Source organism: Camelina sativa, chromosome 17 (assembly GCF_030686135.1).
Source record: "Camelina sativa cultivar CO46 ecotype springtype chromosome 17, ASM3068613v1".
Lineage (NCBI taxonomy): Eukaryota > Viridiplantae > Streptophyta > Magnoliopsida > Brassicales > Brassicaceae > Camelina > Camelina sativa.
The window spans coordinates 22,218,702-22,242,434 of NC_141896.1; the positions used below are offsets into that span (position 1 = coordinate 22,218,702).

Here is a 23,733-nt window from a genome sequence, read left to right on the forward strand (position 1 = left end):
ATATATCTTATTATAAACTAATCTAAGAGCTAAACAAATTAGTAAACATTATTTTATGACTTAACCTTTTCAAATATAATTAAAATTTCGATACAATATTAATTTATTTATTTTGGTCAACACTTTGATACAGTATCTAATACCATAAATAATAGAATCCATTCAAAGGTAGAGGACTAGAAAGTTAAAAACATCATCAAATATTTGTCCTTTGAAATGAACAAACACAAATGCAAACAATTGACACTTCGCTTATTAGAAATCCACATCTTCTGATATAAGACCATTGATGTCATTAGGAGCATAAACACCCGCAATGGTGTTGGTGTTGGTGTTGGCGTTGATGGAAGGCATGTGACCAGTTGTAGCAAAATCCATGGTTGGTAGCTGGTGATAGTTGTCGTTCATAAGAGGGATTTGAGCATTCTCTCCATCATAACCCATCTGTTGTGGATGTCCCAGCAACATATTCATAAATGATCCCTGTTGATCCAGATACTGATTTGGATCCAAACTCATATCCTGGTGCAAATTCATATCATAGATTCCATGTTGAACCGGCCCAAAAGGAACATGGTGTTGAACCGACCCAAAAGGAACATGGTGTTGAACCGAGTCAACAGGAACATGGTGTTGAACCGACCCAAAAGGAACATGGTGTTTAACCAACGATTCATGCTGACTCGGATTCGGATTCATAGTCATACCGTTATCGGGAAAATAACCATAAAATCCATTAGGAGCAGTTACCATAGATGCATCCGCAGTAACAGGATGACCAGTAACCTCAACAGCAGGAGAATCTGCACCAGCAACTGAAGTAGGAACAAGCAGAGTGGAGGAAGAGGACTCACCATTTTCTAATGTAAGGGCATTCATCCTGGAATCAAGCTTCTTGATATAGCCACCAATAAAAGACCTCAGATCTTGAAGGTCCGTTGCAGCATACGGGTGCTGATTCATCTTGCCTTCGAGACAATCAAACATAAGTTGTCTAAGCTGAGTCTCTCGGTTGTCACTACGCAGATTTTCCACTTTCTTTTCTGCTTTGTTAATTTCGCGACGCAAATAGCTCTCGTGATTAAACATATACTTGCACTGATTTTCCACCGGTAACTCCATAACCTTCGAAACCACCTCTTGGACGCCTTCCGCTGACGGCCACACCACCGGATTCTCGTACGGGCTGCAGATGACCGCACAGGCTTTCACACCGCAGAGAGTCGTGAACTCATGGAGTTTCTTCACTATCCCTGCCTTCCTCTTCTTGAATGTTTGTTTCCTCAGGTAGTTGTTAGCTATGAGCGATAACTTCAACCTCCCCTTCATCTTTCTTTGCTTTTCTTTTTTCTGTGTGTGGTGTGTTGTGTTTAGATGTTTGGCTATGAACACTCTATTTATATTAGTAACGAAACGGGTGCATGTAGTCATTGGGTTACTTGCTGCTTAGCTGGACTCATTAATACGAAGATATAGCAATAAAGATTTGTTTTCTATTTTATTAATTGAGAGGGCCACTCACTAATTATAGCTTTTTGACTTCAAAATTTAACTTTAAGGTTTTGTTTTTTTTACTAAGAATAGGCTATCTTCGTCTATTATACTCTCTCATTTTCCATTAAAAGGTAATTCCAAGATTTGTTTACAAACTATGAAATTTTGTAATATTTTTTAAATTTGCACTTTGTTTTAGAATATAATACTATATCTTCAAGAAAAAACTGCAATGTAAATGTAAAAATCATAGCTACATTACATATAAAAGCTCACAAATGACATGTGTAAGCTATGATAATCATTACTAGGATATATCCCGTGCTTAAAGCACGGGTCAACAATTTTAAAAAAAATTATAATATAATAATTAAAATTATTGTTTTTTTAAGTTATTTTGTTTGAGATAATATTTATTTAAAATTTTTATGTAAATCTATTAGTCTTTTTGAATACTAATTATTTTAGAATATTATAGTATTTTATTTTTGATGTATTATTACAGTCTTATATTGATTGTTGTTATATTTGCATCATTATTATGTGAAATATAAAATAGTAATTTTAATATTATAATTGTGAGTAAATAAAAATTATTAATTTATTATTTATATAAATTTAGTTTTACCAACCTGCCAATGTGGAAATTAAAACACACATTTCATACAATAAATAATATATCTTCGTTAAAAAAAAATTAAATCACAACATATGCAGAAAAAAAATATGCATTTTAAATTATAATTATTATATGAAAATTCCAAAAACAATTTGTAAATAAAATAAAATAAAGATGATAGGAGAATCATAATTTGAAAACTTAACAAAATCTTCGAATTTAGTTATTAAAAATAATTGTATTGTATACTTGGATATAAATTCTTAGTTTTTAAAATTCTGATTGGTTTATATATTTTTTAAAAAAATAATTAGTAATTTCGTCCATAATTTATTAGAGAGAGAAAATTATTTTTTAGATTTTTTAATATTTGATCCGTAAGTGTTTTTTATTTTTAATTAATTATATTTATTTAAATTAGTTAATTAAACTTAATTATTTTTTTCTAATGGCAATTGAATGTAATTTTTTACACATTTTAAGGTTAGTTTTATATTTGTACTTCTCAATTAATATAGTAGGATTAATTTAGAGAGCTTTGTGTTGCATTTTTTTCCATTTTTAGGATTTAAAAATTAATTGCATTTTTTAAAAAATATTACCAGCTAATTATGAGGAGTCAATTAGTTGTAATTAACAGCTAATCTCTATTTTCTCTTTAGCCACTTGCAGTATCCAAAAAAAAATTCAAAATAGAAATCCCACTGTGCCTTATACTGCATTTCGCTTGATAGGTGATCATATTACTAAATGCGGTAACAAAATAGAATTTGTTTATTTATTCTTTGATTTCTTTTAAAAGTAATCAAACATATATACTAGAAATTAAATATTACTAGCAATTGTTGGTGAAAAATATCCAGAGGAGAGTCACAATGCGTGATAAATTGGATGTCACTAGCAACTTAGCAAGACTGAAGTGCAAGCAGTTTTTCTTGTTCTTTTTCAGAGGAGCCAAATCAATTTAACCATTACAAAGTTACAAACCCACTTTTTTACGGTGCAGTTATGAACAAAATTGCATGTATTAATAGTACTTCAACTGCATGTTGATTAAAGTGCCGTCTGATGCTTCATAATCTAAAACCTTCAAAAGTAAAGGAGAAGCTTCAGATGGCACGCATCAAACTACAAAGACCCTCTAAATCAAGGAGAAGCATCAGACGGCACTTTAATCAGACACGAGTACTGCTTCTACTTGGAGTTGTATTCACTGAACTGGTTTTAGCATCTGCAAACAAAAAATCTAAACCATCTCTGTCCCATCAGCTTTGTTCATGTCTTCTGTTAAAGAATTCCTTACACGTACGGGACGAAAGCAAAGGCCTCTCAGGTGTTCTATAAGGGTCACGGGAGCCAAGGAAGCAACTCGGTGGCGCAGGAGAGTTGGGGTTGCTTAATGAATCTTCTTTTAAGATTTCTCCCATTCTTGAAAGAATCCGGATTGCTAGATTCGCGAGTGTTCGGGAATATGCCTCAAGAACCGCATGACCAATGTCCTGTAAAAGAAAAGTATGAGATGTTTCAGCTTTTTCAGGACATATGGGAGTAAGAAATAGATATGAAGATGTAAGTAGTTCTGTTTATGTTTTACCTTGCCATATTAGATCTTTGTGGCATCAAGAAACGAGTGAGGGAGAATAGGGTATTTGGTTTTGATCTGACTTCTAAGCGCTTCAGCTCGGTTCAAGAGTGACTCAATAATGCGAAGTAAAATAAAACTTAATTTTCAAATGATGCTGTGTGTTTTTGTTCTTTTTCTTCCTTGTCTAGTAATGTATGATTTTGTGTGTTTGTTGTTTGTCTCAGGAGCTTCAGTATGGTATAAGGTCATCCTAAATCATTAATTTATTTTATCTTGATCTTGGATTTCTTTTTGTTTTATATTAATGTGGAGATGAGTTCTCTCTATCAGATTTTATTTTGCAAATTCTTTTTCTATGGTAGGTTTTTTGGACTTCAAAGCCATTTTCCTTCATTGTTTTATACTTCTTCAAAATATATAATGTTTTAATAAAAGCACGCAGATTAAAAAGTTTTTACTTTTAACAAGTTCAACCAGTCGAAAACAACACTTTATAATATAAAATACTAAACTAATCTAAAAGTTGCATAGAAAACTGAAACATCTTATATTATATGAAACAAAAAATTTCTCTAAAACATCTTATATTTTGAAACGGAGAGAGTATTAATATCGTCCAAAATTGTTTTCACTTCATTTAACTCCATTAATTAACGTAGAGCTTATGTTGTGCAAATGGACTGAGTTCTTGTGTTAGCTCTATTACCCAAGATTGTAAACTTAAACCGTTGTCATTTTTCAATGAAATATTTACTTAGCAAAAAAATGATCTGATTTTTGGGTGATCATATGAACTCGAAATAGCAATTTGATAAGAAAATTAAAAAAAAAAAAAAAAAGGAAACAACGAAATACAAACAATAACAATGTATCTTTAATTCACTCATTGAAACAACTGAAATTTACCTAGTTACTCGATATTAACCTTCAATAGTTGGTCATTAATTAGAAGTGTACTTTATGATTGCTAACCTACCCACGAGGGAAGAGGTAACAAACGAAATCACAAGAAATAACAATTCGGATAATCAAGCTAAACAATCTATTTTTTTATAAACTAATCTAAGAGAAAAAAAATTAGATAATATTATTTTATGACCAAATTTTCAAATATAATTAATATTATGTTAGGATACAATCCAAGTCCCACATCTGAAGTTTGAAGGAACTATCATTAATATATAAAAGGTTATGATCAATATACTAATTGTCAATTGGTTTTGAGTTAGAAGCTCAAGATAAACCCAAATTTAACATAGTATCAGAGCCCAAGGTTAAAATTCTGGTGGACCTAGAAAAGTGGATACGGACATGCCTATTGTTAACCCGAGTAATGGGGGTCCAAGAAAGAGTTTATTATCAGTCCAAGTGGGATCGGTTCGAGATGGAGTTATCATCTCGAGGAGGCGTGTTAATATCCCACATGTGGTCCTTGGTTTGAAAGGGAGATTATTGGGATACAATCCAAGTCCCACATCTGAAGTTTGAAGGGACTATCATTAATATATAAAAGGTTATGGTTAATCTACTAATTGCCAATTGGTTTTTAGTTAAAAGCCCAAGATAAACCCAAATTTAACATATTATATCTTTCTTTTTCTTTTTTGTCAACATTTGGATACACCATAAATAATAGATTCCACTCAAAGGTAAAGGACTAGAAAGTTAAAAACAACATCAAATATTTGTCCTTTGAAAGGAACAAACACAAATGCAAATTATTGTCAAAAAAAAAAAAAAAAAAAACAAACACAAATGCAAACAATTGACACTTCACTTAGAAATCCACATCTTCTGACTAAAGACTATTGATGTCATAAGGAGCATAAACACCCGCAATGGTGTTGGTGTTGGTGTTGATGGAAGGCATGTGACCAGTTGCAGCAAAATCCATGGTTGGTAGCTGGTGATAGTTGCCGTTCATAAGAGGTGGGATGTGAGCATGCTCTTCATCATAACCCATTTGTTGAGGATGTCCCATCAAAAGATTCATAAATGATCCCTGTTGATACGCATACTGATTTGGATCCAAACTCATATCCTGGTGCAAATTCATATCATAGATTCCATGTTGAGTCTGATCATCAAAATTCATGGGAGTATGGTATTGAACCGAGTCAACAGGAACATGGTGTTGAACCGACCCAAAAGGAACATGGTGTTGAACCGAGTCAACAGGAACATGGTGTTGAACCGAGCCAACAGGAACATGGTGTTGAACCAACGATTCATGCTGACTCGGATTCGGATTCATAGTCATACCGTTATCGGGAAAATAACCATAAAATCCATTAAGAGCAGTTACCATAGATGCATCCGCAGTAACAGGATGACCAGTAACCTCAACAGCAGGAGAATCTGCACCAGCAACTGAAGTAGGAACAAGCAGAGTGGAGGAAGAGGACTCACCATTTTCTAATGTAAGGGCATTCATCCTGGAATCAAGCTTCTTGATATAGCCACCAATAAAAGACCTCAGATCTTGAAGGTCCGTTGCAGCATACGGGTGCTGATTCATCTTGCCTTCGAGACAATCAAACATAAGTTGTCTAAGCTGAGTCTCTCGGTTGTCACTACGCAGATTTTCCACTTTCTTTTCTGCTTTGTTAATTTCGCGACGCAAATAGCTCTCGTGATTAAACATATACTTGCACTGATTTTCCACCGGTAACTCCATAACCTTCGAAACCACCTCTTGGACGCCTTCCGCTGACGGCCACACCACCGGATTCTCGTACGGGCTGCAGATGACCGCACAGGCTTTCACACCGCAGAGAGTCGTGAACTCATGGAGTTTCTTCACTATCCCTGCCTTCCTCTTCTTGAATGTTTGTTTCCTCAGGTAGTTGTTAGCTATGAGCGATAACTTCAACCTCCCCTTCATCTTTCTTTGCTTTTCTTTTTTCTGTGTGTGGTGTGTTGTGTTTAGATGTTTGGCTATGAAGACTCTATTTATATTAGTAACGAAACGGGTGCATGTAGTCAGTAGGTTACTTGCTGCTTAGCTGGACTCATTAATACGAAGATATAGCAATAAAGATTTGTTTTGCATTTTATTAATTGAGAGGGCCACTAATGACTAATTATAGCATTTGTGTTTATGACTTTAAATATGAACTTTAAGGTTTTGTTTTTTTTACTATTGTCAAAAAAAAAAAAAAAGGCTATCTTCGTCTATTACTCTTATTTTTCTTTTAATGGTAATTTCAAGCTTTGTTGATAAACTATAAAATTTTGTAATATTTTAAAATTTTGCATTTTTCATTTTATTAATTGAGAGGGCCACTAATGACTAATAATAGCTTTTGTGTTTTATGACTTTAAATTTGAACTTTAAGGTTTTGTTTTTTTAACTAAGAATAGGCTATCTTCGTCTATTACTCTCATTCTCTTTTTAAAGGTAATTTCAAGCTTTGTTGATAAACTATGAAATTTTGTAATATTTTAAAATTTTGCATTTTGTTTAAGAATATAGTACTACATCTTCAGGAAAAAAATTCAATGTAAATGTAAAAATCATGAGTATATAAAAGCTCACAAATGAATTATATGTGTAAGCTATATTAATCATGATTTTCGAGAACTTTCTGTTGTATTTTTTTCCCGTTTTAAGGATTAAATTATTTATTGAATCTTTTTAAACAATTACCAGCTAATTATGAGGAATAAATTAGTTGTAATTAACAGCTAATCTATATTTTCTCTCTAGCCACTTGTAGTATCTAAAAAAAAACCACTGCAGTTCGTTTGACAGGTGATCATATTACCAAATGCTTAGGTTGCATGGAAACGGAAACAAAAACGTGTAAGCAAAAAATTCGGAAACGGGAAATGATTTTTTTCAAAAATTATGAAATGGGGAAACGTTAACGTTATATATTTATATCTATATATATATATATAATAAAACACCAACCATAAAACCCATATCAAAAAGCGTCAAACAACAAAACTTCAAAATATAAATATTAAATAGTTGAATTAAAACACTAATAATATTATATACTTTTATCTTTAATGAAGTTTTATATTTCTAAATTATTTATTTATTAAGTTTCAAACTAAAAAAAGGTTTTTGTCGTGTTTCTAAAACGGAAATGGAGCTTCCATTGTGTTTCCAAACATAAATTTTTAGGAATCGTGTTTTCGTGTCTTGTTTCCAAGTTTCTTTTTTTTTTTTTTGCTATTTTTGTAAATATCATTTAAATGAAAGTTAAGGTAATACAGAAGCTTTACCTACGATAGAGTAACTTTGGAAAAAAAAAAAAAGAAGTTACAATAGTTTTAATTTTGGAAAAATATTAGAATAACTAACGTATCCAGAGGAGCGTTAGCGGTTGCCAACGCCTTCTAAGTCGCCTACCTGTGATAGTGTTTCGAATTTCTCTATCAATGATCTTGAAGATTGCTGATGGAGGGATTCGTAGGTTGTTGTGCAGCACATTATTTCTCTGACGCCAAATATGATACACTGAAGCTTGAGCAGCAACCTTGCGGAGCAGCGATGGAGCTTGTTCTGTAGATTGCCTCATCCAAGATAAAAGTTCAGACCAGGTGCAGATCTGCCGATGAGATGGAGATAGTCGGTTGAGTACTTTAGACCAAATTGCTGAAGCAAAGTCGCAGGTAAGCAGGACGTGATCACGAGTTTCAGGCATGGCAGAGCATATACAACAATCGGCTGAATTAATGACTCCCCAAGCAACTAGTCTTTGTCTTGTTGGTAACCTGTTTGAGTTGCTCACCCACATGTTGAAGGCATGTTTTGGTACTGCGCCTTTGAACCAAACAGAACTTGCCCAGCTTTTCTCATCTTCCCTAGGCCTCAAGGCATCCCAAGTTCTTGACGAAGAGAAACCTCTACAATCACTGTTTTCAACCACCCAAGAGTAATTGTCAGACTCTGTTTCCACGAGTTTCTGTTTCCACGAGTAATTCATAATTCCAAGTTTTCACGAGTTTCTGTTTCCGAAACGTTTCGCAAACAAGAAACGGACCTCAAAAAGAGTTTTCATGCAACATAGAATGCATTTACAAAATAGAAATTATTTATTTATTCTATGATTTCTTGAAAAAGATTGTTTCAAACATATATACTAGAAATTAAATATTACATGAGAGACTGGTATAAATGTGATCCAAATACAGCTTTGAAATCATATTTTTTAATCTTGAATAATTTTATTAAGTTGACTAAAAATTAAATTCTTAATTTTTTAAAAAGAGTGCTTTTATTATTTATCTATTAGTTATTAAAAATACAGTGAATCTAACCATTCAAAAATTAAAATCATAAAATGAAAAAGTAAGAAAGGTATATGGTAAGGCGATAATTTATAAACTATAAAATATGTAAATAAGACGATCCAATAGTAGCTTTGAAAATTAAGTCTTCAAATTATGAATGAAATTAACAACTGTTATTAAATCTATTAATACATTGTCTTTATTATGTAGCTCCTTAAATCATTAAAATTGAATCAGTTTTAAATAAATAATGTCATTAGATAATTATAACATCAATTAATATAACTGATGCTAAGTCATATATTTGCTTCACTTATAAATAAGTAGTTTAAAGTTACATCACTTAGTTTTTTTATATAATTTAATTGATACAATGTATTCTGTTTTTTTTTCTATCCAATTGGCTCGTCTAAGCTAATCTTTTGTCGATAAAAAAAAATTCAGTTTTATGTAGTATTTTCTTATTTGCTTACTAGCTTAATTACTAACGGTTTGTTACATAATAAATTAATTCATGTGCCATAACAAAACTAATTTTCATGTTTAAATATTAGTCTAAATAGGGATGTCTCAAACTATCTATACTGTGCGTGAAACATGTCAAAATATGACACTTTTTGTAAAACATAAATAATATTAACTATGATAAGATTACCTTTCAAAAATTATAGATCTGAATTTATATGTATATTTAATATTTTCTTAAAGTAATTTCGTTTTTCTAATAGTCATGATCTCTTTGACCTCTGTAGTTGCAAATGCTAAAATATTCGTGGCCAGTATCTCTTATTTGTGTGTTGCCGACTTGTCGTAAGTATAACTTGTCCCATCCAGGAAAGCCACAAAAACTCCTTTCAGAATAAAGTCTGCTTGCACTTTCAGTCTTGCTGGTGACTTCATTAGAAGCGGGCGTAAGGTAGTTTTTGGTGAAAATGTCTAGAGGAGAGTCAGAAAGCGTGATAAATTGGATGTCACTAGCAACTTAGCAAGACTGAAGTGCAAGCAGTTTTTCTTGTTTTTTTTTGTCAGAGGAGCCAAATCAATTCAACCATTACAAGGTTACAAACCCACTTTTCTACGGTGCAGTTATGAACAAAATTGCATGTATTAATAGTACTTCAACTGCATGTTGTTAATACATTTACAATATCTCAGGCTTCATATTATAAAACCCTCAAAAGTAAAGGAGAAGCTTCAGGTGGCACGCATCAAACTACGGAGACCCTCTAAATCAAGGAGAAGCATCAGACGGCACTTTACTCAGACACCACAGTCTACTGCTTCTACTTGGAGTTGTATTCACTGAACTGGCCTTAGCATCTGCAAACAAAAAATCTAAACCAGTCTCTGTCCCATCAGCTTTGTTCATGTCTTCTGTTAAAGAATGCCTTACACGGGACGAAAGCAAAGGCCTCTCAGGTGTTCTGTAAGGGTCACGGGAGCCAAGGAAGCAACTCGGTGGCGCAGGAGAGTTGGGGTTGCTTAAAAAATCTTCTTTCAAGATTTCTCCCATTCTTGAAAGAATCCGGAATGCTAGATTCGCAAGCGTTCGGGAATATGCCTCAAGAACCGCATGACCAATGTCCTGAAAACAGAGAGGGATGTTTCAGGACATGGGAGTAAGAATGAGATATGAAGATGTAAGTAGTTCTGTTTATGTTTTACCTTGCCATATTGGATCTTTGTGGCATCAAGAAACGAGTGAGGGAGATTAGGGTATTTGGTTTTGATCTGACTTCTAAGCGCTTCAGCTCGGTTATAGAGTGACTCATTGCGACTAATTTCAGACGTTGGATCTTTAGAGAATGACCAAGCTGCTCGTACAGGGGATTTACCATTGCTGCCTTGTTCTGTAATCTTTTCTTTCCATGCAAATATAGCAGATTCTAACTTGTTAACTGTCTCGAGAGCTGCATGTTCTGTTCCCAGCTTGAGAGATATCAAGATGTCATCTACTGTGGCAGATTCCACAGCTAACATCTTGTACAGTTCATCACCGAGGCTGTTCTTTCCAGACTGTTACAACACAAGTTTTTAGCACATAGTTGTTACATACTACACTGTTGTATATATATGATTATTTCAAAGGGATAGTAAAGCTTACTTTGGGTATTGCTTCCTTGATGACATCAGGTACTGGCATTTCAAGAAGTACGTTTTCATTAATGGCTTTTGTAGCTTTGAAGACTTGATAAACAACTTTGCCCTTGTCAAGCAATTTCTTCCTTCCTGAATTAGAGAGCCCTGGTTTGGGTACTTGTGGCGATGGGAGCCACCATCTCTTGCTCTCGCTTGTACTCTTGTTCTTCCCCTCAGCTCTACTACCAATCTCAGAATACCAAAACTCTGTGTTCACCATAGAATCCAGTGTCTCCTGTAAAGATTGCAATGCAAGTGCAACCAGATCAGGAAAAAAGAAGAACAAGAAAAGACAAGATTAAACAAAAGAGATAATGGCTTACGATTAGCATGGAGTCCAGTTTCTGAAGAGCTGGGAGATTCATATGGATGTCTGCACGGGCTTTCGGGGTCATTATCTGTTTCAAGCAAGGATTCAGTTCAGTTTCTTCCTGAAGAGTATATCTAATTTAAAAAGACTCTGGATCACACCTTAGCTGCTTACCTCAAGTGATCTTCCATTGGCATCATTTTGCTTAGAAGGGACTAACTCAATCATGTAGTTAGTTGGAGAAAGTAACCAATCCATTTCCCTTCTCCATTTCTGTTTCTTCTCTTCACACAATGGTTCCAGTTTCCATAGCTCGCCAAAAATAGACGCTGCAAATTCAAGAAACTTAGTAGACATCCAGAGACATTTCACACGAAAACCTCAGAATATATAAAAAGAACTAAAGCTTAAATGCTAGTAAATAGAACATACTAGCAAGATGTGTGACAGCATTTGACAAAGCCAAAGCTACTTGGATACCCTTACATCCACCAGTGACATCTTCTCCCAGCAACAGCTTAGAAAACCTCTCCTTCATTGCTTCCACATCAAGATGGCAGTAGGCATAGCCTGGTTTCTTCTTCTCCTTGGCATCAAAATGTTGAGACCTTCCAGATAAGCTCAAACCATCGCAACTGTGTTCATCATTCTTCATCGGTAACCATTTGGAAGAAAAAGAACTGGAGGCATCTTTGCTTGATGAACAGCTTGAAAACGCATCATCATCCAATGAATCAGTAAGGCATCCGTCTCCTCTACTTGTTCCACTCTCTTCTTCATATGATTGGTTGTTGATAATACAAGTTTCCAAGCCATCGTATGTAATCATTCCTGAGAAGAAAAGGGTACATAAGCATATACTTTTACCTTTTTTATACTGTAGACTACAGTGTGGTATAAGACATCAAAACTTGCTCAAGATTTGACAAAGGAAGGAAAGTTAAAAAAAAAAAAGGAAAATAATTAAGAACTCCACCTCAAATGAGAATCAAGAAAATGGTATCACGGACACGTTATTTATGCAAAGACTAGTGTTCTACAAAGAGAAAACTAATGATTAAAAAAAGGAATAAAAGTCGTTGTGTTCCTCGAGTCTTTAATAGCTAAAGTCAAAACTTTTGCTAACCCAAGAAACTTGCTAAACTTGTTTTTTCAAATGCTTCCATTCTCAAAAGCAAATGTATAAAAAAAACAATTTCGAGTTAGTAGTCTAGTATCACCATGTGGTGAAAATTCCAAAAGGACCCACTACGAAGACTTTTTATAACCATTTCTTTCAAACGTTCAAAAGATACTTGTTTAATCAAGCACCAGTGATTTTGATTTAATAATGGTATCTACTCCTTGAAAAATGAGGAAAAAAAACTGACAATTTGAAAATATTTCAAGAGGATATGTATAATAACACATTAACACATTTAACACCATGTGAAACCAATTAAACTACCTACTCTTGGCCGTTTCTGAATTAATATAACATAGAGGACCCTCGACTACTAATACTAAACCCCACATCCTAAGAAACAGGGTTTGGTTTAGACTTTAGATAGAGGTCAATGAATCATCACGTAAAATGCTCTCGCGTCATATTAAATTGAGGCATTGATGTCTCGTGGGAAAGCTACAGTCTTCACGCCCTATTTATTACATGAATGACCAGGGTTGGTGTAGCCATCCTTTAAGGGTCTAAATATTGGTTGGTCCCATACCACAAAACCTAAACCGGTCACAAGACTATTATAGTGACCCATTCACTTTTTATTTGGAAACTATAACCCTAACAGTTATAGTCTAAATATTCCATATCATCATCATGCCCATAAATGAAAGAAAAAACTACAGATTGAGACTTTAAGTAAGTACCATTAGTGTAAGAATACAAGAAGAGAGATTGGTTAAAAGTTTAGTAGTACTTACTATCTTGTTCATCGAAATCAATGCTAATCTCCCTCTCTCTACTACAGCAAGCCAACCTTCTTCTCATCAGCATCATCCTTAATTCTTCTCTTTTTGTGATTCTTTGTTAGACTTTTTAGACCAAAGAGAACAAAAGCTAATTTCCTTTTGCGTCTTTATTGCCAAAAAACAAGTTTCTCTCCTTCTTAATCAGGTGATATTAAATATACCAACCATCTTCTGTCCCTGCATAATAAATACACATTACAGATTTTTACAGTCTAGTCAATAAAAAATAAATCTAACTCATAAAGGTAAGGAAAGCTAACAGCAAAACAAAATGGTAAGAGTGGCTTTATCATCATCTAAATATATAGAAAGAGAAGTAATAAACAATGATTTTTACATTTGTTCTTGATTACTAATTACTAATTACCAAGAATCTATCTGCAGGACAAGCACAATGCAACCAATGGAACGATGGAAGAAGACAAATCACGCACTCCATTTCAGAAATATAAAAATTAATCAAGACACAAAGAGACAAAAAGGAAGGATTTTTTCACTATACAATGAAGATAAGGCAAAACAAAAACTGGAACTGAGTTGTAGTAGTTTTTTTTTTTACTAATCAGCTTTTTAATTTTCTGTGGGGTTAACTAATACAACTTTTAAGGAAAGGATTAAAAAGGCACTAATGATGTAAAAATAGCTTTTCACTAAAAAAGAGAGACGCTTAAGCTACTTAAAAAAGCAACATCTATAATTAATTTCCCAAATTCTTTAACTAATCTCAAAACATCTTTTGAACACATAACTAAGTACAAAGAGACAAGACCTAAAAACGTAGAACTAATTGCGAGACCTGAGATCGAAATCTAAAGACAGGAGATGTAAGAAGATTCCTTGTTTGTCAACTATAACCCTAACATGGATTTTGACTGATATATATAGAACAACAAGACCTGGTCCTGGAACTACATTAAGAAGAACATGAGATAGATTGTGAAGGAATTTGAACACAAACCTCAAAAATCTACAGAGATTGTTCACCAGAAGAACTGAAGAAGACTCGACTGTTGTAATAACTACAGAAACAACCACATTCGTCCGTACAGTAACTATGATGTAATAACTGAGATAAATCCGAAAAAAGAATTGATCGATCCAGGAAGAAGAAGAAGAAGAAGAAGAAGAAGAAGAAGAAGAAGAAGAAGAAGAAGAAGAAGAAATAGTAGTAGCAGAGGAATGGGTGAGAGAGAGAGAGAGAGAGCTGAGGGCACTGAGAACATTTATTGTGGAGGAATATTTTTGTTGACGATTGAAATATTTTTATTTTATTTTATTGTTATTGAAATTTAGAGATGCTAAAAAAACAAATTATAACAACCGTATGATCTTCATTGAGCTGATTATATGAATATAGACGGTCACGATTTAACTAAAGGGTTTGATTTGACAAGAGAGAAAATAAAGTGGCTGATTTACAAATTTTTCAAAAACCAGGCCTACGATTGGCGCCGCTGGTGAGAGACAAAATTAAATTAATAAAAATCTTTTGAAATTCGTGCAAAATGTGAATATTTTAATAATCACATCAATAAATGTCGTCTACTAGATTCTTATATCAAAAAGATGAATTAAAGTAAACTAAACCCATGGGAATTCCAAACCCATGTTTAAAAGATACACTATCATGTAACAATAATATTCAATCCTCGCTTAAATAAGAAACAGAATAACCATGACAAAACTGGGAACCCCAAACAAGATGAATCATCATCATCAGTCCTCTTCCATTGGTACTTCAGGAATGTCAAACCTGTCTTCTTTAGCTGGTACTGGGACAAGTGAGTTGCTGTTAAGGAGATCAAATAACATAACTTGGATTTCATAATCACATATATTAAAAGTAAATTTCATAGAGAATTTAGAAAAAGGATATAATTATCCAACATAGGATCTTCTTTCTCTCCACGGTTTCTGCTACCCTTAAGCTCTCTCTGAATCTCAGGAGTTACCTACAATTGACATTGAAAAAGCCGAATAAGTAGTGATCTAAAAAATATACTTTTCACTTTTCTAAAGCTAGAAAGCCTTACAAGGTGATGCTTTTGCCTCTGGAGGAGAGTTTGGAAATGTTCTTTGTCTTCTTTTAGTAATTCATACTTGTACCTGTACATCGGTTCAAACATGATGAGTTTACAAAATAATTTCACAGTTTCTATTTGATTTCTTAAACATCTTTATAAGAAGGAGAAGATTACCGTTGCACAAAGGTAAGAAGAGACTGGTGCCAAATCACAGGCATAACTCTTATATCATCGACAAATCTCATGAAGTGAGCAACCAATGCATCAAGCACTCGATATGGCATACAATATTTCTTCTCCAAAAGAACTTTTATAAAGTAACTGCGTGAATAAAAACTTATCAGCACATTGCTACAACTATTACACTGAATGGGAGAATGCAATCTTACTATCTGACTCTCTCTGTTATAAAAGTCAAAAGAATAGTACAAGTTTACCTTGTTGTGCCACAGTAGTCCATCTCAGCCAGCTTGTGCAAGGCAACACTGCATTACATGTCAAGAAATTTATAATATGCAAGGAATAATCTGAAAATTGTAGAAGATGTTCTATTAATGAAATCAATCTTTGTACGCGTACCATGAGTGGAGCATAGGGATCGAACACTTTTCAAGAATGCTCCCTATAATTACAGCTTCTCTGAGATTGCATGTCCCCGACTGAGTGAACAAATAAATAGCCAAGAAACTAGTAAGAAAACAGTCACATTCTGATGATAGATTGCTCAAGAAAACATTATTGTAAACAAGTTGGTGTTAATTCTGGAGGAGAAATATAAATATACCTTACAAAGAGGGAATAGTATCCCTTGATTGAAGGCACTAGGCTTGAACAGGGACTTCTTTAACGACTGGTACAGAGAAAAATGCAGCTTCTTGTGCTTTCTAATATCCTCTCTCACTCGCGGAAGTAAAACATAGTTATAAAACCGTCGAACTTGTGTGTCTTTCAAGTTGGAAGCAAAGATTCTGGTGGCTTGATACAAAGCGTTAGGTGACCATTTCTCTGGCTCGGTCAAGTATAATATATCCTCCCAGTGTTCCATTGAAGTAATAAGCTTAAATGCCTTGGGAATCTTCCCAACTGTATACTCACTCATAAACTTGCCAACACTGCATTAAGATCATCTCAGAAACATGAGAACCGCTTCTTGAAACTCTAATGATCTTGCAGTGGGAAGTAGAAACAAAACATTACCCTTTATATAATTTGGTTATGGCAGGATCCATTTTAGGATCAGGACGCTCCTCTGCAACAACAAGTTATGAGCTTTACAAATCAGCAAAGTGATACAATAATCAAACAAAAGCTACAGAAGCAAAACCACAAAACTAAAGATCAGTATCTACTAACCTTCAGCTACGTCAGCATCATTATCTTTGATTTTCTTGATAATGATATCAGCGAGAGTACGCTGAGGAGGAGCATTCTTATTTAAGAATGACTCAAACAACTTCTCATCTTCCTCATTGATCTCCTCCTGATTCAAGTTACATCAAAATATATCAAAAACAGAATCAATGAAGCCTCCTAGTTCTAAGCATTCTCAATCTAAAGTCATCCATGAACTAATGCTATATAGAATCAACACACTCACTTGTTTATCGAATTGGCTCTGAGTATCAAAGTTTCCATCAAATTCATCAATATCATCTGCTTCTTCCTCCTCCAGCACTTTCTTCTCCTCTCCCGCAGTAGCAGCGCCAGCAACAGCAAAAGCGGCGCTGCGAAGGTTTCTCTCAGCGTTCTCTTCATCTGCAACTTCCTTTTGCTGGGCAAGAGCTTGCTTCATGATCTTCGAGCTCATACCAGCTTCAATCAACTGCAATAATCACCAAAAACCACAATCAATTGAGTATTCTAAAAGCATGAATTTGAAAAAAATGAGGAGACACATGAACGAACTGATTTCACCTTCTCTTGCTTCTGATGGGTTTTAGGAACCTTTGAACGTTTCCTGGAAGAAGCAACGGAGGCGTCATCGGAGATAAAAGGCTGAGTGTTGACAATTCGATCTCGCTTCTTCGCCATTGTTGTTGCAAGAAGGAAACGATGTTACCACAGGGCGGCAGATGAGAAAGAGAAGCAACTGAAAGAATAAAAGAAAAAAAACTAAAACCTTTTGTTAAAACCCTAATTGAACATTTTTGTAAAAGGATGGATGTTTTTGAACCCAAGGACCTTGATTCAGCCCATACGGCCCAACTATTCTTTAGACTCTTTGTTTCCAAATTTTCCAAATCTTTGTTTCCCTTTTTGCAAGTGTACCCTTAACTTTATAAAAAATGTAATTTAGAGGGGATATTGGTTTGGGATTTAAAGAGAATTTTAATGACTTTAAAAGTTATGTAAAATATGTTGTTATTCAATCAAGACTTTTTAAAACTCTCTTAAAATTTGGTGTTATTAGTTGTGGATTTGTAAAAAGTTATCTAAAATCTTCATAAATCTAGTGTTATTAGATTAAGAGTTTTATCAAGTCATTAAAAGTTTTATGTTATTCAAAACATACAAAAGAATCTTGGATTGTTAATGAATTCAATTATTATGTTATTGGTTTAGGATTCTATATTATTTTCTTCATAAGAAAAGTCATGTAAACACTCTCATCAAATAGAGAGATTGTGAATCATAGTCCATGACTTTTTTGTTTTTATTTTGTAAAAAATGAAGAAATAATAAACTGGGTTTTCAACGTGGGTCTTTCTAATTATCTTCCATCATATCTCCACCCATCTCAACCAAACTCATATACCAAGCAAAAAAAAAAAAACAGAGTTACAATTATTTAGCAATGATCGAAAGTTAAAATATCAAAACAAAGCAAAACAGAACCAGAAAATAATAAAACTCAATGAACTCAATGAACCATCACGTCCAATTCCTTCACCACCACGAGCAAGATCAATGAACCATTACGTCTGATTTCTCCACCACCACCAAGGAAGAACCATGGCCCGTCACGTCAGATTCCTTCAACACCACCGGGCAAGAGCCAACGTTTATGATAATGAAAAAACTTCTAGTAATAAAATAATGTTCTGGAGATTTTAACCTCCCACCATGTCCTCCTCCGAGTCTCTTTCTCTCTTTCTCTTTATATTTTTAATCTCTTTTTTGACAAAAGCGTTGTATAAACAAGAGAATATTGTGCAACATTTTTTGAGGAAGTTTGCAAGATTTTATGAAAGATTTTACAAGATTAGGAAAACAAATCAGCCAGATTTTAAAAAACTTTCTAAACAATCTCTTAAAATCCTTCATTTTATACTTTCTATGATTTTATTCAAAGTCATTAAAATTCTCCTTAAATCCCAAACCAATACCCCCCTCTAACTCTATGAAATCTATACTATTAAATCGGGAGTACAAAAGAAGAAGAAAAAAAAATACTTTTTTCAAAAATTCCACATATTGCCCCTACGCAAGAAAAAAAGGAAGAAGAGAAAAAAAAAGAAATTTAAAGGCAACAAAGTCATTATATTGGATATGGGACGCGGATCCTAACCGACCCGGTTTAAACATATTCGGATCCTGTTTTGCTAGATTGACTGTCGAATATATACTCCCTTATCCAATCACGTCGGTTGCCTGCAAAAGAAAAAAACAAAAGGATTAATTTAAACCAACCAGAAACAGAAAGATAATGTTAGTTAAGGAATATATATAATTGAATTAAAATTCCTATAAAAAAGCGAATTACCTAAACTATCATCAATATCAATCTCATTCCATATAATACCAAACAATTAAACTACAATCAATAGCTGCTATTTAATCGGACTCAATCATCACCCAAATCAACGAATCAGCCTAAACATCCTACTATATATTTACATCAATATCACAACCAAATCAGTATCCCTAATAATTAGTAACTACAATAACTATTAACAGGGAACATTAATCACAAACCGTAATATGGGGATTAGTTTACGTAGGATTGAAATCTCATATTATTGATATTTTAGCAAATAACATTTAAATATAACTACAAATATGGAATATAATCCTATCAAATCGAGAAAAATATCAGAATAATGATTCAATTTTTTTCTACACATTAAATAGAATAGGAAATTAAGATATTCGAATTTATGGGAGAATATCTTTAGAACAGAAACTAAATATCGTCAACTTAAACAATGTGTACAAACTTTTGTATATAAATATAGCATCCCGGGTTCTACCTTTTTAGATAACCGTTCTAATTTCCTTCACTCAAAAACATCGATTACAAAAAAAAAAAAAGATTGATGGATTCACATACCTTAACGACTTTATGCTCTTGAAAACAAGTTAGCGAACCCAAGCATCCAAACCAAGATCCTTCAATCATGGAAGCAATTCATTAAGCATATTGGATATGAATATGTACGTCTTTAAGAATATAGTAGAGATAATTAATATTTCTTTTTCGTATGTTTTACATCAATATTAAGTTTCCTAATTTGTGATCCTAACAATTTTGCAGCTGAAAAGTAAAATACAAAACCATCTCGAGCAATTGATAAGTCTATAAATCAAAGGATATTCAAACAATCAATAAATGGTAAGGATTTATTTATATCTTCATCTACAATACTCTAATTTTGTTTTAAATAAATCATGTTAAGAAGAATCTAATTTTTATTTCAATATTTTATAATTGTATAGAACCTGTCAAAATATTTGTTTTCACTTTGCTTCGTGTAAGAAACAAACTATACAAAATTTTTGGTTTGTTCTAATATGTTTTGTTTACAAGAATTAAAATGGGTAAGCTGTATGGTTCAACAGATGAAAAAAAATACTTTTTAGTAAAGCATTAAATTATTGTGTGTCATAGATTCAGTTCAGATGGGCATATCTATTTTCCTGTCCAAATTGAAAAGGGAAATTAGATATTTTAAGATAATTTGAAGATGTCCAGTCTAAACAAAGAGTTTCTGGGCACATTATTTTTATGTCAAAGCATGTATCTCATAAACTTGGATTAACAAGAATTTTTTTAACTAGCCTCCTAAATCTATGGCATGTGTATGTGATGAAGTAAACTTCGTGAATTACATCTTAATCCAGACTCTATACAGTCCCTAGCCAAGATCTGAAAACTAAAATAGTTGGGAAATGAACAAAGAGTTGATTAACTATGGAAAAACCTGATATGGAGCTGAAGTGTACAGGTATAACAAATGAAGAAGCTCAAATGGTTGATCGATTAGGGACTGGTAATCGTGGAAAGATAGAAGCCGACGGGTCTGGTGATGATGGCTAGATAGAAGCCGATGGTGGTGGGAGACTATCGATTAACGAACTGAAACATCGGTGACATCGGCGGCTAGGAATCCGAGGTGAGAGAAAATGATTCTTCTCGGCATGGTGATGATGACTCAAAAGTCAAAAGGAACGTTTGTAACACGCAATATCTAATCGTAATTGGAAATCTTATCTAACAATGGGCCTATGAAGGAAATGGCCCATATCGCTTAATGCCATTGACTGGTCTAACTCTGTCTCTTAAACATAATTATTATCTACACAATTTTTATATGTAATGTCTAACCTAAACTAATTTCCAAATTACGGTTTAATTTGTAACTTTGGGTTTGGTGGTTGTAAAATATATACACATTTTAAAAAATATTTCATATATGCAATTTAATTCGTTTTTAATAAATGTGAAAATTTTATTTACTTGGATATAGATTTACGACGAATACAAATATACAATATACTTAATTAAATAATAATATTGTACTTTTAACATGTTATGTTTTGGAATGAATTATGTTATGTTACGGAAATATGAAAATTCCTAAAATATGTCTGAAAGAATAATTATTAAACCAGAACCAACCGGTTTGTTAGGTCATTTGGTTGATGGTTTGTATCATCTTTTACTAACTTAAAAAATTTGATTTGATAGTTTATAGGTTTTTATCATTTTTACTGATTATATAAATTTGATAATTTACGGGCTTAATAAAAATTTAACTACGGGTTAAAAATTTTAATTCATTACGAGACAGGTCTATGGCAATGTGTTTGACCAACTTGACAATTTGGGTCATATGATTGGAAACTTTTAATTTTTGGTAGTTTTAATCCGGTTGATAGTTTATGGATTTAATAAAAATCTAATTGATTACTAATTTGGTTCACATTAGATTTGAATCTGTTGTCATGCGATCCAAATTTTATGGTAAACCTATAAAATATTGACGAATATAATTTCGCATGAACATCCAGGATCGAATCCAAATTTGATTTAACATCCCTAAACAAACTGTTGGAAATTTTTGTATTAGTTTAGAATAAATTTTTGTATTAATTTAAAAACTTTATGCAAAAATTACCCCGCACGTACGTGCAGGTCCGAACCTAGTCTTATTTAATCCACAATATATAACCATCAGTCACAATTTTGTTTTTTTTATTTAAAAAAATTGATAAATAGTATGAGGAGGATCAGTAGAAGCTTATAATTTAAAAACATTAGTGACTATACAAGTTTTTCGAAAATACACAAAAGTTGTATATTGCAAATTAAATATAACTTCATAAGTTTGATCTGCATTTCTTTAAAATTGAAGATAAACTTACAAAAATATATATATATATATATATATATATATATATATATATATATATATGGAGGGCTCTTTTGCATAAAACCCTAAGACTCTTTCTAATTATGGTCTTCTTTTCCATATAAGAAGATCAGAAGATGTGCCATGATCCGTTTCTGAGCGGTGAATACTTATACGAGTATACGACCTACACCTTTATATGTTGGGTGCAGAGCCGTGCCTATGTGTATTAAAATGAAACATTCGCCTACCGCCTTATATTTTTGTAAGAAACTTAAAGGTAGTCAGATGCATATTTTTATTCTATAAGGTTATCACACACTAATCTCTTAATATATTTATTTCTTGTTCTTTTTTCTATGAAAAATATTTTATATAATGTTTTTAGTTTTTTTAAAATTACTCGTTCCCGTCTAGTATCTGATCTTCCCTAAACATTAGATTTTCTAATTAATTATATATTAGTAAAAATAAAATTATTTGGGGTTAATTTCTGTGAACTAAATCTATGGACCAACCCGCACTTTTGTGCAGGGTTTTTAATTTTTTTAAATTTGTTTAAATTGTTTATAGTAGACAATTTATTAAAAATAGTGAGAAGACCTATAATATATAAATTTTGGCAGAAAACATAAATTTTTCTAATTTAGTTCAACCCAAGTCTTTAGGAGTCATAATTATAGAAGTCCATTATAATAAATATTGATAAATTAAAAAATGAAGTTCAAAATATTTAAAAACTAATATTATTATTAGTTTGGTAAAAATAAAAGAAAAATAAAAAATAATGAGTCAAAACAGTATATGCAATTCAATTTGATCATGTAGAAGTAATAAAAAACTTTTTCAAAGTTGTAAAGGTTGCATTCATAAAAATTACATATTCAAAATATAACTTTGTAATTAATTATTTTAAATGAAACTTTCTAATTATTTTAGATTTTTTTTTGTATCCCTAAGTGTGCTCCCTAATTAATATTATAGATATATGATTATTTGTTTCTATCTAATTATATTAAATTGATTTTTTTTTTCCGTAAAAATCTCACAAATTAAAACCAAATCAAATATGTTTATATATAAATTGTGAGATTATATATATATATATATATATATATATATAATTTTATATGATTATATATGTATTATATATATATATAATTTTCGATTGAAATTCTTTGATTATTATGGAAGCAAACTTTAAACTTTAAACCATTTCTAAAAATATAATGTAATTTTTATTTTATAATTAATTTCGTAATTATTGTTTCCATAAAGATTAGATTTTTGGCTAACAGTTTTTGTTTACCATATATTGTTTATTTTTTAATTTTTAATTATATAAGTAATTGAACATGTTTGGCAACATGGATATATGTCATGTTTTTTTGTTTTTTTTTTTGTATCCCTAAGTGTGCTCCCAATTAATATATATATATATATATATAATTTTTGATTTAAATTCTTTGATTATTATGGAAGCAAACTTTAAACTTTAAACCATTTCCAAAATATAGGGTAATTTTATTTTATAATTAATTTCGTAATTATTGTTTCCATAAATATTAGATTTTTGACTAACAGTTTTTGTTTACCATATACTAGGTACTAACCCGCGGTAGACCGCGGGCTGAACATTTTATTTTAGAAAAATTTGCAAAAATAGTTTATTAATTAAATTATTTATAATGATTTATGATTAAAATTGTTGGTTTAGAATCTTAGCAATTTTTTCAATTTTTAATATGTTTATTGAAAAAATGACATCAATAAAAAAC

At 32.3% G+C, this 23,733-nt stretch overlaps 3 protein-coding genes, 2 long non-coding RNA genes and 2 pseudogenes across 7 annotated transcripts; 1 reads left to right on the forward strand and 6 right to left on the reverse strand.

The window, feature by feature from the left end:
* Positions 1–136: 136 nt before the first annotated feature.
* LOC104757814 (agamous-like MADS-box protein AGL86 pseudogene) lies at positions 137–1,366 on the reverse strand (annotated as a pseudogene). The gene has a single exon (XR_015586341.1). The product of XR_015586341.1 is annotated as an agamous-like MADS-box protein AGL86 pseudogene (transcript).
* Positions 1,367–5,262: 3,896 nt separating this feature from the next.
* On the reverse strand, positions 5,263–6,619 carry LOC104757815 (agamous-like MADS-box protein AGL86 pseudogene; annotated as a pseudogene). The gene has a single exon (XR_015587576.1). The product of XR_015587576.1 is annotated as an agamous-like MADS-box protein AGL86 pseudogene (transcript).
* A 1,389-nt stretch (positions 6,620–8,008) lies between these two features.
* LOC104759698 (uncharacterized) lies at positions 8,009–8,638 on the reverse strand. The gene has a single exon (XM_010482597.1). It carries the CDS (start codon positions 8,636–8,638, stop codon positions 8,009–8,011), a length of 630 nt encoding a protein of 209 aa, XP_010480899.1.
* A 1,393-nt stretch (positions 8,639–10,031) lies between these two features.
* On the reverse strand, positions 10,032–14,620 carry LOC104757816 (rop guanine nucleotide exchange factor 14). Its single transcript, XM_010480606.3, has 8 exons — positions 14,318–14,620; positions 13,312–13,536; positions 11,827–12,225; positions 11,569–11,723; positions 11,408–11,482; positions 11,050–11,319; positions 10,611–10,961; positions 10,032–10,530 (listed from the first exon to the last, which is right to left on the reverse strand). Exons 2-8 carry the CDS (start codon positions 13,385–13,387, stop codon positions 10,177–10,179), a joined length of 1,680 nt encoding a protein of 559 aa, XP_010478908.1. The 5' UTR covers positions 13,388–13,536; positions 14,318–14,620; the 3' UTR covers positions 10,032–10,176.
* Positions 14,621–14,854: 234 nt separating this feature from the next.
* Positions 14,855–17,759, reverse strand: LOC104757817 (bystin). The gene is made up of 11 exons (XM_010480607.3): positions 17,298–17,759; positions 16,981–17,205; positions 16,737–16,863; positions 16,581–16,632; positions 16,168–16,495; positions 15,963–16,042; positions 15,821–15,868; positions 15,558–15,704; positions 15,393–15,465; positions 15,236–15,311; positions 14,855–15,140 (listed from the first exon to the last, which is right to left on the reverse strand). The coding sequence occupies exons 1-11, from the start codon at positions 17,412–17,414 to the stop codon at positions 15,076–15,078; spliced, it is 1,338 nt and encodes a 445-aa protein (XP_010478909.1). The 5' UTR covers positions 17,415–17,759; the 3' UTR covers positions 14,855–15,075.
* A 300-nt stretch (positions 17,760–18,059) lies between these two features.
* On the reverse strand, positions 18,060–20,828 carry LOC104757818 (uncharacterized). Its single transcript, XR_762526.3, has 3 exons — positions 20,525–20,828; positions 19,654–19,712; positions 18,060–18,974 (listed from the first exon to the last, which is right to left on the reverse strand). It is a non-coding gene; the product is annotated as an uncharacterized LOC104757818 (long non-coding RNA).
* On the forward strand, positions 19,580–20,715 carry LOC147924182 (uncharacterized). Its single transcript, XR_015587822.1, has 2 exons — positions 19,580–19,757; positions 19,858–20,715. It is a non-coding gene; the product is annotated as an uncharacterized LOC147924182 (long non-coding RNA).
* Positions 20,829–23,733: the final 2,905 nt, after the last annotated feature.

Bases quoted from the DNA above. Each gene is read 5' to 3' on its own strand.
- LOC104759698 (XM_010482597.1), bottom strand. From the start codon at position 8,638: ATGAATTACTCGTGGAAACAGAAACTCGTGGAAACAGAGTCTGACAAT.
- LOC104757816 (XM_010480606.3), bottom strand. From the start codon at position 13,387: ATGATGCTGATGAGAAGAAGGTTGGCTTGCTGTAGTAGAGAGAGGGAG. The intron at 11,724-11,826 runs GTATGTTCTATT...TTGAATTTGCAG, and splicing joins TGCTGTCACACATCTTGCTA to CGTCTATTTTTGGCGAGCTA. The intron at 10,531-10,610 runs GTAAAACATAAA...CTCTGTTTTCAG, and splicing joins CAAAGATCCAATATGGCAAG to GACATTGGTCATGCGGTTCT.
- LOC104757817 (XM_010480607.3), bottom strand. From the start codon at position 17,414: ATGGCGAAGAAGCGAGATCGAATTGTCAACACTCAGCCTTTTATCTCC. The intron at 16,496-16,580 runs GTAATGTTTTGT...ATCTTAATGCAG, and splicing joins ATAACCAAATTATATAAAGG to TGTTGGCAAGTTTATGAGTG. The intron at 15,705-15,820 runs GTAAACTTGTAC...TTATTCACGCAG, and splicing joins GACTACTGTGGCACAACAAG to TTACTTTATAAAAGTTCTTT.